Consider the following 17,595-nt stretch of genomic DNA (forward strand, 5'->3'; position numbering starts at 1 on the left):
GTGTCAACTTAAGGGTCAGCCACAGAGTGGGCATTTTGCATTTTACTTTCATCTCCCTTTTTCTCCTGGCATCAGGTGTCCTTCCACTGAACAGAGCTAAGAGCAGATTAGATGTTCTGTGCTTGAAAAACAAGATCTGATTCCAAAAGCTGGTAGTAAACTCACTACACTCTGCTCTGAGAAAACTGACATCCAGGAAAGGCTACTGGGTCCAAAGCTGGCTGGCTCCCTTTGCCTGTCTTCTTCATGCCCTGAGAGCTGTGTGCTGGCGAGGAGCGGGGAGAAGAGATGGAGTCTCTGAGGCCTGGAATGGGGGACACCAAGAATCTCAGATGGAGGTAGAGACTGGAGGATATTCCCCACCTCCACCCCACAGGGGACTCGCTTAGGCACACACAATACTTTCCCAAGAAACCAGCCCCACCCCTATTAGGAGTCATAAGCCTGCACATCCCTTTATCTCTGGCTCTGAAGTTAGGGAAATGGGGCATATGGAGAGAACTTATTTTCTCAACATGGGACCAGCCTCCTACAGAACAAAAGTGTGGGTGTTAGAAACACAAGTAATTTCTACATAGGATCAGATGTCCAGGAACCATTTAACTCAGCCTTGCATGGTTCTTACCCAGTCTTGCCCTAGTAGGTAGCATCTCTCTTGGGATAGCTCCTTCATTGTCCTGTCCCTGCACAGCAACACAACCTGTTTTCCCCTCCTAGGCAGATCTCTAGTTTTTAGAACTCAGTACAAACAGTATAAAGAGACACAGAACAGGCACAAGTAACAACTGGGTCACTCTAGCATGAGGGTATTATTATAGCATGGGATAAACCCAGAAAGTCTTGCTCTAGACCCCTTCACTAGCTTCAGTAAATTACTGAGCCTTGCTGTCTGCCACCTTGGGCCTCCTCAGTCCATCATGGTGGGAAGAGCCTGGTGTATCATACATATCATGGTAGACAGGAAGAAGACATGGAAGAACAGACTAGAGACCTGCTATAACCTTTGAAGACACACCCCATCCATAACCTACTTACTTCAACTGGGTCCTCCCAACATAGCAGCATCCCTCACTGGGACAGCCCAGCATTCAAAACATGGAAATGTAAAACATTCCATACTTGATAGTGTATCTGTGTCACCCATGAAACGATATTGAAAGATGAGCAACGCGATTGTGGCTGATGAAAGATGTGTCCATTGCAGGTCTGTGCCAATGCAAGGGAGCATTTCAGGTTCGAACCATGACAACAGTGAACCGGGGAAACAATAGGCACTTCCTAAGCTACTGTGACATCATACACCTGAGGTGTTCCACTGGCAATAAGGGTTCCACTAGTAGTCGTTTAAATACACTCTGTAGGGGATATTGTCACCATCCTTAAGCAGGAGGCTAAGGGTCAGGGCAGGGAAATCATTACAGAACTCTGATCGACTGTGTAACCTGAGTGTGCCCCATGCCAGCCCTTGTCTGATCCTTACTGTGCATGTTGTCTATTAGCTCAACAGCCTCCATCCTGCTCTGGCCAAGCTGCCCCTTCAGTAACTGCCTTTATTCTCCCCTTTCCACAATGCCAGACCCATTTCCAGGCTCACAGCCATGAGCAGCTCGCCTCTATACCAACCTCGTCGTAATAACGATTACGCTTTCACTCTGTTTTAAAGTTAGCTGGCTTCCCCCTCTTATCTCTCCCTCTGGTTATTATGATCGAGCATAAAATCCTGAATGTTTATAATTTATGGCCAAGTATTTTCTCTCAGCATGTGGTAAGAGGAAGACCATGTGTTCTAGGGCCATGGGGACCGCTAAAAGCTCCCAACTCATTAACGAAACGGGGGCGACCATGACGGTCAGCATGCTCTCCCTCACAGGCAGCTGTAGTGTTTTACGATCATACGAAATAAAATGGGAGGCATTGTGAGTGTCATTGTTTCCTGGGATAATGGACAGGCATGTTTCTAATGTACTGTGGTTGTCATGTTCATTTAGGGGTATGGTGTGGGCAGGACACAGCGATTTGCAGTAGGGTAAAGGAAGGGAGGACTAAGGCTCCTCTCAGGCCCAGGATTGACCTCAGAAGTGCTCCCTGGAAGCACTTGCAGTCAGTGACTCTGAACTTTCTTGAGCTGGGAATCCAGGTGGGACATTGTGTATCACCAATGAGTCCTTCAGAAAAGAAGAGGACACAAAACTGTGTTTAAAATCAGTCTGGAACATGTTATTCAGAAGCTTCTGTGGTGGGATTAGCTTGCCTCTAACAGCACACAGACACACTTCACATGGACACACACACACACACACACACACACACTTCTATTTCCCCACATAGTTAATGCTTCCTCTGAGTTCAGAAAATGACCTAAGCATCCCCCCATCTTTCCTGCTTAGCTCCTCTCTTCAATAAACCCCCTGAATCTTTAATAAATCATCAGCATGCTTTCTCGTCCATCTGCTGGCGCCAGACGTCAGCACTGGCCGCCTTCTTCATTCCCCTCATGGCCCGAGAGACCTCAGTGTTTGATTAATCTTTTAGGTCCCTCCCACAGAGAGCCCACTTACTGTCTGGGCCGACTCTCCTCTGAGAATACAGCTTTAAGGCTTTTTCTTAGACTTGAGTCCGTATTGTCATTGCGTAGTGCTTGTCACTGAGCAGGCTGAAGGCCAGCCCTTGGATAGCAGGTGACTCCTTTGCAGGATTCATTGATGCCTGTGTGCTTAATGTCACTTGCCCTGAACTAGCAAGTGCATGGGACACTAGGGACCAGTACCAGATAAGGACATGGGACCTGAAGTACCCTCATCTCATGCATGAACCAGGTGTGTCCTTTGGGGCGGGAGTTCTGAGCTTCGGTTTACTTTTCTGCAGAGGCTGCTGTGAGTCCAGACCCTTAGGGTTAAGCAGGGCAGCTTGAGGAGGGATATGAATCTGAGAATGTGAAACACCATCTTACCCCCGACCTCTGTGCTTATACACAGTAGCATAGCCCTTGGGCTTCCTGGTATCACCCTAGGCGAGCCCAGTGTCTGCCCATTTTGGACATAGCAGCTTCCAGGCCTGGCCGCATATCACCTAGGTTCCAGCTGCTGCTTGCAACCTTAAGAGTTCTGCTTCCCATCCTCAACCTCCCTTCCTTTTCCACCCTGTGAGCTTACACCTCTAGTCAATGCACACAATACTTCCCTTAGAGCAGTGGTTCTTAACCTTCTAAATGTTATCACCCTTTAATGCAGTTCCTCGTGTTGTGGTGACCCCCAACTGTAAAATTATTTTTGTTCCTACCTCATAACTGTAATGTACTACTGTTATGAATGACAATGTAAATATCTGATATACAAGATATCTGATATGTGTTCCCTGTGAAAGGCTTGCTCAGCTCTTAAAGGGACCACAACCCACAGATTGAGCAAAAGCTGCCTTAGAGGCTGGTTCAGCTATTTTCTGTTCCCATTTCTTTGGCACTTGCTGAATGCTTTGTGTGTATTATCCACAGCCTTCAGAGCCAGTCTGGGAGGAGAGTCTTCACTACATTTCACAGGTGACAGTATTGAAGCTTGGGGTTGGGGAATGCCATACCCTAGGGCACACAACCAGCTCTTGGTAAATGCAGATCCAAGTCTAGATATCAGGCCCTGGTTCATGGTACCAGCACATATGATGCTGTACCTGAGCTCTTCCCAGTTCTTGCCTCTCATTGCTCCCTGGCCACCGTCAGCACCAATGGAGATGCCCACCATGACACCTTTCCAACATGAGAAAGATCCCGTTAGGCACAGCAGGAGTCATCTTCACATTTGGACTGATGAGACTGTCACCTTTTGCTACCTGTCATAATGATCAATGAGGGAGATTTGCATGTTAGGGGTTACCATCTCCACTGTCAGGGTGAAGAATCTAAAGATAAGGAAATCAAAGTCACAGGTAAGTAACCCTATGGCATAGCTGGACCTCGGGTGCAAAGAGTGCTTGAAGCATTTGGTTCAAATGGTCCATGTTTTCTATAACAGGCTACACCCAGAGCTTCTGTGCCAAGATCTTTTGTGGGAGAGTTTGGACTAACCATGTCCCACAGAGGAGTAGGCAGCAGCCTGCCAAGGTGGGCAATTTGCTCAAGGTCTCATGCTGGAAGATGGTGTCTCAAGTCCCAGACCCAGAGTCTGTGGTTGCTCTACCCCATTCTCTGTCCATCATCACCTTACCCTCTGGGGTCCAATATGTTATGTAGCCTTCTTTATACCTCTACATGTTTGCTGTACTTCTGGGTCACTGTACATTGACATGCCTATAGCCCCAAATGGCATCTCTGAAGCAAGAAAAGTAATCCCTGTGTTTAAATCTCTCTAATAAGGTGATACTGCCAAAGACCACCATTCTCCCCCAACTTACCCCCAAGTAACTCAAATCATAAAAGCCAAGGCTTGACTCCCCAGGATCCCCTCAAGCATCATCCCCCATGGCAGAGCCACAGCAGCCAGATGTTCTGACAGCAGTGGCATTCAAGATCTCCTTTTTCTCCCAGAGAGAGAGAGAGCAGGAGGCTACACTAAGGTCTCTGACTTACTTCCCTTTCCATAGTTAATTTGTCCCACCTACTTCCTTGTATCAGGCTTATTCTTCAGGAGTATTCATTGCTGCCCATCCTACTGCCAGGGCGTTCTCTAAGATCCACCATGACTTCAGTGATCCTGTAACCTACCAAGTAGGGACCCCAATACCACCATTCCCCCCTCCCTTCACCATTGCTCCCAGTGAGAGCTGTGGCTAGGTCCAAAGACCGATGAGTACATATTCTCTTTAGTAGAAACTATTTCCAAGTATTTTCTCTCCCCTTTTATAACAGTTTCTAATGTCCAGCAAATCATCCTTGATTAAACCAAGTGGCTTGAAACAGCACAAGTCATGAACCATCTTGACAGTGTCTATGGGTCAGAAATTGGGAGCATCTAGTCTGGGCAGTACTGGCTTAGTATCCCTCACTAGGCTCCAGTCAGCAGTCTGTTGTAGCTGCTGGCATAGCCTTGGCTGGAGTGGGTAGGCCAGCTCCTGATGTGGTCCACTTATATGGCTGGCTAGCTGATGGTGATGAAGATGAGAACCCTTAGCTTCTATGAGGAAGTCTCTCTACAGGGATACCTGAGTGTCTTCACAGCACAACTGCTGGCTCCCCCTCCATGTGACCGAAAAAGAGGCTACAGGGTTTTCATAAAGTCACAGAGTGTCACATCCACCATATCCTACTGGTTATATCAGGATTCATGGAAGGAAGGGACTCCTCAAGAACATAAAACTTGTGAATGGGACTCCCTAGAAGCCTTCTGGAAGGTTGCCACATGTCTTAGAACCATAAATGATCGGGTTTCCTGCTGACCTGGACATGTAGGTCCTGACTTTCTTCCTTTTTTATAAAAGAGCATCTGGTATACAAATACTCCACTGTGAAGATGCCAACATGGATCGAGTGATGGTTCTTCCCTGTATGAACTCAGTAAAGTTGAGGAAATAGTCTCATCATGAGACATGCTAGAAAAGAGACATCTTCCATGTGTCTAGTATAAACAACAGGCCATTAGCCTCTTGGATACCGTGGAATGTTTTTCCAGAAAAGGGGGACGGACATTCACTCCAAGTCTCAAAGGGTGACTAGGGACTCTTAAGTGGTAGAAAAATGGAGGACATTGTTCCATATGGCATGAGCAACAGCAGAGAGGTAAAGAGTGTGTGTGACTGTGGTTACAAAAGTGTCTTAAAGAGTAGAGCATGAATGCAGGCTTTATATTTCAGGAGCCACTTGAGGGTTTTAGGCCAGAGAAGGGCCTGGCAGAGCCTTGTGGGACAGGGCTGGGTGGAAGACTATGAAGGAAGGAGCTGTGCTGCAACCGTCGTGGCTTAGAGCGTGGTCTAACTGGGACACTAGGGGATGAAAAAATGACAGACATGCATACAGAAAAGCTGGCCTCCGTTGGGCCATGGCTCTGATGGAGTCACACCTCCAGCCACATCCTGGACTCTCAACATACTTATTTTATACATCTTAACCATGGAGGCCAATTTATTATACAGAGCTGAACAAGGAGGCAGGGTTAGCTTAGGCGGGAGTCGCTGTAGGGAAGCAGTTTCAGTTTCAGGTTATTATAGGCAGCTAGGAAGAAGAAGCTATGGTTGATAGTTTCTGCACACACTGCTTTTAGCTAAAGGATAGCCATCCATAATATCTGTACTTAGATCACAGGGAAGGCTTTGCCATTTTCCTGAGTCTCACCTGAGAGTCTTCGCTGTTTGCCATGGTCTGAGGTTTGGGCATGTCTGTGTGCATGTCAACAAGGCATATTCATGCAGGACTTCATTTACTCCTCACAGAGTTGCAGTAGGCTGGGGAGGAGTGATGTAGGGGAGGCAGCTCTGAGGTGGGACTGAATGTGTCTCTGAGAGGGGACAGGAAGGTCCGAAAGCCTCGGCTTACCTTCCTCATCATTTCCTTACCTTACCTTCTTCCCTAACTCTTGGTTCTGATCCTGGCTTCCCCGTGCCTATGCCATAAGCATGCAGTATTTAAGCACTGGATCTCAAGGAAGCATCAATGCAGCATCACTAGGAGACTCACGGGAAGGAAGCATCAGTTCTTTTAGTGCAGGACTGGAGATCTTGAGTGTTTCAGCCTTAGACTTGGGTGGGAATCTGTTTTAAAATGTGAGCCATTCTTCCAGGAAGATTGAAAAGTCATCTTCGTACAAATTATTTCCAAACAACTCTTTAGGACTCAGTCCCCTCAAAGCCTATCGGTAGGTCTCTGGACTTTTTGCTAAAAGATCAGGAAGAAATGAAAAAAAAAATGAGAACAAAAATCTGACCCACCTAGTACATTATTTACTTCCTTTTTTTAATGTTCCATAACCCCACCTATAATCGGGCCACCCCTGAAATCATGAGAAACAGGAGGAAGAATACACCCAGATGACAGCCCCCAGCGGCACTGGCCTCACTTAGTCGGCCCATTTCCATTATTATAGCAATTCTCCGGCTGTGGGCTACAATTTTCACTTGAGGCACGGTATTAAATTGAAATTACCCCAGAGGTGATAGTCATACAAAATAATCCTGAACACATGAAAGCAAGTGCCTTCTCAGCATGAGACTTTACGGCTTATACTGAGGTTGTAGGGCTCTGCTTCTTTAAGTATGCTAGACTGGGAAGGGGTAGGGGGACAGGGAGCCAGCCATCAAAAAGGACCCACCCCCACTGCTGGTGGGGCTGTAAGATGGTACAACCACTGTGGAAATCAGTCTGGATGTTCCTCAGAAAACTGGACATGAGACTTCCAGAGGACACTGCTATACCTCTCCTGGGTATATACCCAAAGGATTTCCCAGCATGCAATAAAGACACATGCTCCATTATGTTCATAGCAACCTTATTTATAATAGCCAGAAGCTGGAAAGAACCCAGATGCCCCTCAAAGGAGGAATGGATGCAGAAAATGTGGTATATTTACACAATGGAATACTACTCAGCAATTAGAAACAATGAATTCACAAAATTTTTTGGCAAATGGTTTGATCTGGAAAATATCCTAAGTGAGGTAACCCAATCACAAAAGAATACACATGGAATGCAATCTCTGATAAGTGGATATTAATTAGCCCAGAAGCTCTGAATACCCAAGGCACAAATTGTATAACAAATGACTCCCATGAAGAAGTATGGAGAGGGTCCTGATCCTGGAAAGGATTGATCTATCATGGGAAGGGAATATAAAGACAGAGAAAAAGGAGGGAGGTGATTGGAGAAGGGATGGAGAGAAGAAGGTTTATGGGACATATGGGGAGGGGGGATCCGGGAAAGGGGAAATCATTTGGAATGTAAACAAAGAATATAGAAAATAAAAAATATTAAACAAAACAAAACAAACAAACAAAAAAAGGACCCACCCCTGCTGCTGCTGGTCCAGAAGTCAATACCATAAGGCTTCTGTTGGCTTGGGTCTGCTCTTTAGCCAGAGGCTTGGGCAAGAAGGCTGAAAGGGTCCTGATTTTGAGTAGAGTCTAAGACTTGTAATTTTGTTCCTACAACAGTTAGGAAATAGTTACTGTACTTGAACTCAGGATGTGTAAGTGACCATATTGTTTCTGTTTAAACTCCAGATTCCCCTAGTGGTAGACATTTAACTTTATTCATTCCCAGAAAATGCCCATGGTTCCAGGTGCTTAGTTCTGTTTTGCTCTTTAAAGTCTTACTTATCGTCTGCCTTTGTTTGCCAGATGTTCACTGCTTGTGTATTGCACGGACCTTCCTCCCACCAGCATCATCATCACCTTCCACAACGAGGCGCGCTCCACTCTGCTCAGAACCATCCGCAGGTAAGCCATCTTCCTGTCTCGGGGTCAACACTAGCCTGGTACTTAGTCAAGCTTGTGACTGCTCACAGGGCATCCTGCAGGCATGTACCAGGCACCAGTCTATACAGCACATGCTTCCACTCTGCCACTCCTCACATGCTGCTGAGAGACGCCATCGTCCCATTTTAAAAGAGAAAGACAGATGCCAATAGTGCCTGGTAACTCACAAACATTCAGAAATCAAGCAGAGGAATGGAAAACAGGCCCTTTGCCCTTCTGTGCCAGGCTATCTGAAGAACATGGACTGCCGTGATCTCAACTGATAAAGAAAGCTCACACAGATAGGTTGCTTGTTCCATCGCCAGCCTCTGGCTAGATCAGGACTTGAGGTCCCCTAGGCTGTTCATCCTGTTACACTTTTCCAAAGCTGGGACAGTGGTGGGATGTCGGAACAGTGGCAGTCAATCATTAATGTACACTTTCTGGGCATCCATTGTCAACTTCAGTCCTGCTTCTCCTGGGCTTCCCTGCCACCTTGACACCCAGTCTCAGACATCTTCCTACTAGGAGAGGTCTGTCCTGACAAAGATGGCCTGTGGCCTGCCCAGCTTTTCCGTGTGTTCAACTCTCAATGCCAGCCACAGGCGAACAGGTCCCAGAAAGCGGAACAGGGAGCTGACTAGGAATTGTAACCCTCTACCCTGGGATTCTCAGGAGACTCTGGCGGGTTTGGGTACCATTCTCTGGAATGACACTCCTTTCATCTCCCCAACTATACCCTTTCCTATCCAGTCAAGGTGCCTCATTCTTCCTCAGACCCCCAACAGTAGCTCCCCTGACTCCTGTGACCTAGTAAGGTCATGTTCATCTCCAGACAAACTTGGGCTCTTGCCCTCAGCTGGGGTGGTGAGTAGGTCAACATGAGACTTGGAAATCCAACATCAAGGTCACATAGCACAGCACTAAAATTCTGGCCCATGCCCTGATATTGAGTCCTCTCAGCTGCCTGAACCAAGAAGGTATGACACACAGGAAGATTTAGCATCACTGGTGTGATGTTGGAGCTTTAGATATACAGCCAGAGCTTTGGGTGTTCACAGAACCCAGGCTCCTCAGTAAAGTATGCATAGAAGCTTCCTGTTGTTGTTGTTGTTGTTGTTGTTGTTTGTCAGCTTGACACAGACTAGAGTCATTTGGGAAGAGAAATGTCATCTGAGAAATCACCTCTATCAGATTGCCTGTGGGGGCATTTAAAAATAAATATTATTGGTGATTGATATGAGAAAGCCTCACTTACTGTGGGCAATGCAGCTACTGAGCAAGTGATCCTGGGTGCTTTAAGAAAGTGGGCTGATAAATCCATGAGACGCAAGCCAGTGAGCAGGACTCTTCCATGGCCTCTGTATCAGCTCCCAACTTAGGTGCCTACCCCGACTTCTTCTCAGTGATGGGAATGTATCCTGAGAGTTACAAGTTGTAGTAAAGCTTTCCCTTCCCGAGTTGCTTTTGGTCACGACAATAGTAGAAACTCTAACTGCGACACTCCATGTCCCAGAGGCATATAGTTTACCGGGTATCATGTGGGAAGGTCGTCTGATACACAGGCAACCAGAGAGAGTATAAAGCACAGCCAACCTCCCCCTCTTCATCTCTAATAGACAAGCCGCACTGTCTCCATCCTCCCACATCTATGTGCTATGGCAGTGGGGAATTCTGGGTAGAGGGAAGTAAACTCAGCAGCAGGCTTACTCCAAGGGGCCATAATACACCTTATGTCCACAGGTCACTAAATGTTGAATGTCTACTGTGTATGGCCATGGAATCCCTTAAAGGAAACGATCTACCCATTTTTCGGAAGGAGCAGATTCACCTGCACCCTATGTGTCTTTGGTGCATGATGGCTAGCTGTTTCCTCCAGCCACCAACCATGTCCTAGCTTCTGTATTCACCTTACAGGGCCCTCACTTCACATGCAATTTTCCAATAAGACAACAGTTCTTCACACACACATACACACATACACACAAACACACTCAAATAAATAAATAGATGGATAGATAGATAAATAGATAGGTTGACAGATAAATGTAATTAAGAGGAGATTGGCACAGCCCCAGTCTAAGACTGAAGTCCACAAGGCTCCCTGGAGATAGACATATTGGTATGACTACACATTTAAGACTGAAGACATTGATGTTTGAGTCCACGGGCAGCCATAGTGTGTGTACTGACTCAAAGGGAGGCAATAGGCTTCTTCCTTCCAGGTTTGCACTGTCTGAGCCTCCAGCCCAAGGTACTGTGCTGCCTACCTGCAGTTGGGTCTTCCCTCCTTGCTTGGATGATCCACATGGCAATCTTTCTGGAAACAGCCCCACAGATATGCTCAGAAGATGCTTTACTAATGTTTTTAGGGTGTCCCATAATCCCACTAATGTGCCCATTAGATCAATCATAGTAAGCAAAAGACTGGGATCTATTGCTGGCACGGGGGGGGGGGGGGGGGGGGCGTCTGTGTGATTATGAGCCTCCAGTTCTGAAAGATAGCTGTGTTCTAATGTGGTGTCACTCCAGTGTAAGAAGATGCCAGATTCTCTTGGAGGCCTTGCTAGAACATGCTTCTTTGGGCTCCAGCCTCAGAGAATCTGACTCAGTGAGTCTGGAATATGGCCTGGGAATTTGCATTTCTAACAAGTCCCAGGCAATGGCAATGCTGCTGGCTCTGGGCTCAGACTTTGAGAATCTCAGCTGTGCATCATGTCTGTTGATGTTAGTAGCTTCAATAATCTTATCATCAGTGCCCGCATTCCAAGAGCAACTGCTATGTGCCAGGCATGGTGCTAAGTGATGCTCACACAGCTGAGGAAACCCTGGTACCTGAAGGCTCGGTTCTGCTGACTGGAGCCCTCCTGCAGACAAGTGGAGGCTGCCCAGACATGTACTGAGACCCAAATCTGTCTCACTCCAGAACAACTACGCTGTCAGTAGGTCCCAGGTCTTCTTTCAGCTGGTATTTATGGAGCGTCAGATAAAACCTGTCTGCATAGAGCGCTGTGGAGTTCACAGAGCAATTTCAAATGCATTTCCTCGTTTCAGATGCACAAAAGCCTGTGAAATAGGTCAAGTATTAATATCACCTGCTTTTACAAGAGAAAGGTAATTACAGAAGGGACGGAGGCAGGGAGCAGACCCATTCAGGACTACACAGCAAGCAGGTTGTAGGGCTTACTTGGCATTCCCCAAACTACCCTGACATTATCTTGGGGCCCCACACGGACCCCATAATTAGATCACAAAATCCGGGGGAGCAGGAGAAGTCATAGAGTCTGTTTGCTGTAACTGCGTGAAGGAGACAGATCCAAAATAAAACCAGGAAAACCCTCTATCCCACCGGGCCCTGGGGAAGCAGGAAGATTTGCTCTGCTGAGGGGCAGGTAGGGGAGAAGCCTGGACTGAAGAACCTGTGAGGAGGACTTAGAGCCTAGGTTTAGATGGCAGAAACTGGTATGTGGGGGGAGGGGTGCTGAAAGGAGAGGCCCTGTGGAGGACTAAGCCCCCCTCCCCCAGGCTGGACTTAACTTTCTCCTTTTCCAGTCACCTCAGGTACCCAGAGTGCCTACCCTTCTCAGGCCCTCCCAGCATAGAGGCACTTTTAGGGATACCCGACCATTACTTCAATTGCTCTGATGACAGAGTCATAAGCAAGCCAGGTGTTAGCAGGAAATGGTCTAATTAGCACGTACTGCTGATGGTTTCTTTCCCTTTCTGTTTTATTTTTTTTCATCCCCTCTGTTTTAAACCCTGGACATTTTTCATTCGCTAATCATCTCTCAGTTCAACCTGCTCAGAGCTACACGCGATTTACCCTTTGATGTTCACAGAAGAGAACTCTTGAATTTCAAAGAGCCGGCGGGGATTTGGGGGAATCGAATGTAGACGCTCCAGTGTAATCAAACCTCATTAGAGGTTATTCTTCAAGCAGGTTTTTTCCCTCTGTCTGCCTCCCTCTCCCCTCCTGCCCTGATTAGGCTGGTGGTTGGGTTTGCTGTGTTTTCTTTGGGACAATCACAGTGAGCAGTCTCTTCCCACCAAAGTAGAAGCTGGTAGAGGCTGCAGCCTCCTTCCTTTCCCTGTCCCCATGTCCCCGTAGACAATGACAACTGCCCGGGTTTGTGTTTGGGTTCCTCTCTCCACCTTATTCTAGTTGCCATGGTGAGAACTGAGGCTTCATAAATAAAGGTAGCTCCAGGCAAAGTTCCTTTCTCATAGAGTCTGCATCCGGCATAGAAAGGGGCTGCACTAGAAACAGGCTCAGGCAGATCTGAGAAGAGTGATACTCATACAACTCCGACCTGCACCCTACCTCTGCTATGCACTGGGCTCTGGGTGTATTGCCATGGCTGTTGTGAAGCAGAAATATTTTTGGACCATGATATTTGGAGATGCACAGAAGAGTTCTGAGACCCACAGTCAATACTGAAACCAAGCCTGTGCCACTTGAGTATGTCATCTCTAGCCTGGGAGGTCAGTTCAATGAACAAATCATTAACAACACACGACATAGTAAGAATGGCTACTATCTATGACCACTTAGTGCAAAATGTTGCACTACATGCATTCATATAGGTTTTCTCCTTGAATTATCTCCACAGTCCTTTTGAAGAATCTCTTGCTGTAATTACTCCCATTCTACAGACTGACTACTGTATAGAATAGCAGCAAAGTCACTTGCCCCAAGCATAACAGCTTTGTGGTAAATAATGCTGAAGGACATGTTTCTGGGGGTGGGACTGACTTCCCTGGCGTTCATCATTCAGTACTCAGTGCCCAGCACACAGGAGGTATGCACTGGACATCCTTCCAATATAGAGAGACTAGATCAAAGGATAGAATGCTACCATCTCCAGGAATGTCACCAGGCTCTGCAGTCCATAAACCCGCCCCCATAGTTTCTCTGTATTCCAAAAGAAATTAAGAGACACAAATCAGTGAAGGTGTGAGGAGAAGCGTAATTCCCTCCTTACCACGCCTGTGGTCTTCTGGTAATTTATAGAAACCCAGGAAACAAAGGCTATATTGTAAATTTAGCATTGAGGTATGCTAACCCATCCTGTTCTGGGGCAAAGGGACTCAGTTCCCAAGTGTCAGGTTCTCTGTTAGCAGAGATAGTTTTAAGGTCAGGTCCAGCCTGAGGAAAATGGGGTAGGCATTCTGTCTTAAAGATTCCTTAGTGGGGAGAGTCCCACAACAGTGGGCCCAGGTGGGGCCTGGAACTGACTCAGGCTCTATGCTAGTCTCAGCCTTGGTCAAAGGAGCTTCTTTTGTCAAGAAGCAGTTACAAATACAAAGATGCACAACAGTCGAAATGAGGAAACTTAGGTGTCTTGAGCACTCAACCCTAAGTGGAGAGACTGTGTCAGGCTCCTCTCCCAAGGCTCAGGGATCACGACATTGCAGGAGAAGGGATGGAAAGTGTGAGAGTCAGAAGGTGAAGGAAAATGCTGAGAAATGCTGGGCAGGACAAGGACATTGCATTCGTGGGCTCATAAGGCTGTGGTCACCAGCACAAGAAGACCAAGCCAGTCAAAGTCCAAGCATGATCTGGGGAAGAACTCACAAGGCCCCACCCTTGGCAAGTTGATGGCTATTGGGAGAGGTGTGGCCACTGGTAGTTTGTCTATCCTTGGTGATGACGGTGTCACACCTATGTGAATATGAGCAGCAGTAAATGGACTTAGTAAATGATTATAAATACAGAAGAAGGGGGGCATGGAGTTTGGAGGAGGACATTTGAGGTCAGAGGGAGTGGGAATGGGAGAACAAGGGTGTATATATGTTTTCTTTATTCTCAAAGAATAGTTAAAAGGTGTTATTTAAAGAAATACTGCTAAAATGGCTAGCAACTGTTGGAACTTTATTTCTAACACAGTGAATAGGGAAGGTGAGAAACAACTTTTCTATGGGAAATTATTTTACCATTCTTATAAGTAAAGAAAATGCAAATTTAGAATTAACAAAACATTCTCAACTTGGCAGCGAGGAAACTAAATCTGTTAAACATTTTTGAGGGAAATATTAAATAATATTTTTGTATTATTCCCCTCAGGGGAACATAATATCCCCCTCGGGGGAACATTCCCCTGAGGGCTGGGGAGATAACTCAGCTGGGAAACTGCTAGCTGTGTAAGCATAAAGACCTCAGCTAGGATCTCCAGCGCCCGTGAAAAAAAGCCAGGAGTTGCTGTGTGCACTTCCACAATGCCAGTGTCGGAAGTGGAGACCAGAGGACTCTTGGGGCTTGCTCGTCAGTAGTCAAGGCAAACTGGTGAGCTCCATGTCTAGTGAGAGACCTTGTCTTCAAGAATAAGGCGAGAGTAATTCAAGAAGATATCTGTCTTAGAGTCTCTATTGCTGTGAAGTCACACCATGACCATCAACTCTTATAAAGGAAAGCATCTAACCGGGGATGTCTTACAGTTAAGGAGTTATAGTCCATTGTCTTCAGGGAAAAAAAGCATGGCAGCTCGCAGGAGACATGGTGCTGGAAAGAGAGCTGAGAGTTCTGCATCTGGAGCTGCCGACAGAAGGAAGAAAGAGTAACACTGGGCCTGGTCTGAGCATTTGAGAACTCAAAGCTCACTCCCAGTGACACACTTCCAACAAGGCCATACCTACTCCAGCAAGGCCACACCTCTTAAAGTCTCACTTCCTATGAGCCTATAGGGGCTACCTTCATTCAAACCACCACAACACCTAACAATGAACTCTGACCTGCACTTTCATGTGCATCCAAACACATGCGTGAGTGTGTGTGTACGTATATACAGACACACGCATACACACACATGTACACACACATGTACACAAACATGCACACACACACAAAGATCCCCAATATCTGCAAGAGAAAGAAATCTCAGGAATTTTATGGATTGGCACATATAAGCCTGCACACTTGTTCTGGCCTGACAAGAGTTTTGTCCCTAGTTCCACTCATTTAATAGGTACAGGGCAGAAGCCATTTGTATTCTTAATTTGGAGGTCAGCTTGAAGCTTGGATTCTCTTTGTCTGTTAAACACTAATTTGGTGATTGTCTGATAGCTGGAGGAAGAGTCATCAGTGTCTCTCTTTGGAGTGTTTTCCTTTCTCACCAGGGCTTCTGCCTTGACATCAGGGCTACAGGGCAGGAGCCTGCCTGGTAAGGTGTAAAACCAGCTGCCAGTGTCAGGAAGGGGAAAATGCTGTGAGAAGCTTCAGCTGAAAAACTGTGAAAGAATCCCAAGGGAGGAAACAATTAATTCTCCCTAAGTAGATTGGGAAGCTGTTAGAGAGGAAGCGGCATTTGAACTGGCCCTTGTGGGCCGCTTAGGGCCATTTCAACGCCTTGAAGAAGAGGCTCTCAATAGTGAATACGCAAAAGAAATTCAGGTGGCAGCGCTAGGCGTGAATAGCTGCCGGCAGCATAGGTCAGCTCAGGGATACCAGGGTGTGGTGTGGATCATGCTGAGGGTTTGCAGTGTAGGTAGTGTGGGGGCTGGGCACAATGGAATGTCATCTATTTATTTGTGGCCACCTCGGCATCCACACTATTGGATGTATGTGTTTGAAAGGTCACTTGAAGTCCACCAGGAAAACTGCCTGGGACTGAGAAGAACTGGGGAAGGTAGAGGCTACAATGAGGAACCAAATAAAAGTGGGCAAACTGAAGTGAGGGACAGTGGGATGTACTTAGGAGGGTGAGGCAGGAAGATCAAATGCTCAAAGCCAGTCTGGACTGTACAGCAATGCCTTGTCTACTCACCCATAAAAAGAAGATGGACCAGAATAGACGTAGACAAGGTGATAGTGGTTTAAGTGTGACATCCAGATAGAGGTATTAGACTGGAGTTTGGGGACAGGGAGGGTTGTTGTTGGAACCGCCTGGGTTTCTGTCTGAGTGGGTCAGTGGGTGGCATAGCATTCACTGTGATGAAGAAGGCGGAATTATATCCTCAGTGCCCCGGATGAGTAGGAGCAGGATGCCTGGGCATCTTCTGGTGCCCCTTCGTCTTCATTCCTCCTATGAGATGATATGTAAATATGGAGTTGGTACATGCATTTTGCAACTAGTAGACATCATCATTTCTCTTCTTCCCACAGTGTGTTAAACCGCACCCCTATGCATCTGATCCAGGAAATCATATTAGTGGATGACTTCAGCAATGACCGTAAGTACCATTGATTATTGACAACAGAATCAGAAATGTCTGGTCCTAACCACTGTGGATGAGTGGAGGCGAGCCCACTGAGACACTAGAGGTAAAGGGAAGCCAAGTTGGGTAGCAGACTTGGAAGACTGTGTGCCTATGTCTAAAAAGCAAGCAACTTTATATTTGCGAAAAATGTTGGTGTTCTCTGCTGTAAGCTTTTGAGGACCTAATTATCTAAATTGTTAGATTCCTGCTTGGGAAGGCTGGGGAGTTAGTGTCCATGTGTGGGTGAGTGTATATGGCATCTGTGTCATAAGCTTCTGACATGCATTCCTGGACAAAGGGAGAGATACCATGCTTTCAAAGGACCATCATTAGAACCCAAAGCTCTGTCAGACTCCTGATTTTGATGTTGCATTAATGTGCCCACCTCTGAACTGAGACTGATGCTCCTCTCTCTGGGGGATCTTGACATTGAGATCCCCATGGGACATCCCAACATACATCTAGAACAGTGTGAGCCTTTGGGTCATTCCACCGCTGGTCATCATCAGCTCCTGAGTCACATCTCCTTAGTTTTCTCATAAAAGAACCCAGGGCCCACCCAATTTTTCTCCTGTGATCCAGTTTCCCATGTCAAACATCCTGGGGTCCCTAGACATCTAAGTCTGAAAGTTACAACAATTAGAGAACATCAGAATTTAAGTTTCAGTGGTGCCAACTACCATCTCTAACAGCCACTGTCCTGTTTGTAGATCTATTCAGTCATCTATTTCCAGGTGGGGCAATCTCTTCCTGGTGGAGAGACAGGTGGGTGGTGCCATGGGACGGATGACTACAGGTATCAGGAAAGGAACCTCCATCCCATCCAGCATAGGTGCTGGGAACAGGTCACAGGGGCCACTCCCACGTTGACACCTGCTGCATAAGCACTAGCAACACACACAAGACGGAGAGTCTGGATTCCTCATGGAAAAGCAGGCTGTGTGTGAAGCTCTGGGTCCTAAGAGCTCCACTAGTTCTGCAGTTCAGCGGTCTGTTCTCCTTGCCTAGTGAGGAAGTGGAGTGGGGTGCACT

At 46.8% G+C, this 17,595-nt stretch overlaps 1 protein-coding gene across 2 annotated transcripts in view; it reads left to right on the forward strand.

The window, feature by feature from the left end:
• The window catches only part of Galnt14 (polypeptide N-acetylgalactosaminyltransferase 14), a 242,786-nt gene that overhangs the window by 177,563 nt on the left and 47,628 nt on the right, over nt 1–17,595 (forward strand). For both annotated transcript variants that reach the window (XM_052186303.1, XM_052186302.1), the window contains exons 3-4: nt 8,254–8,352; nt 16,469–16,536. In XM_052186303.1, coding sequence (XP_052042263.1) covers nt 8,254–8,352; nt 16,469–16,536 — 167 coding nt within the window. The remainder of the gene's footprint in view (nt 1–8,253; nt 8,353–16,468; nt 16,537–17,595) is intronic.

The sequence above is a fragment of the Apodemus sylvaticus genome, chromosome 6 (assembly GCF_947179515.1).
Source record: "Apodemus sylvaticus chromosome 6, mApoSyl1.1, whole genome shotgun sequence".
Classification (NCBI taxonomy): Eukaryota; Metazoa; Chordata; class Mammalia; order Rodentia; family Muridae; genus Apodemus; species Apodemus sylvaticus.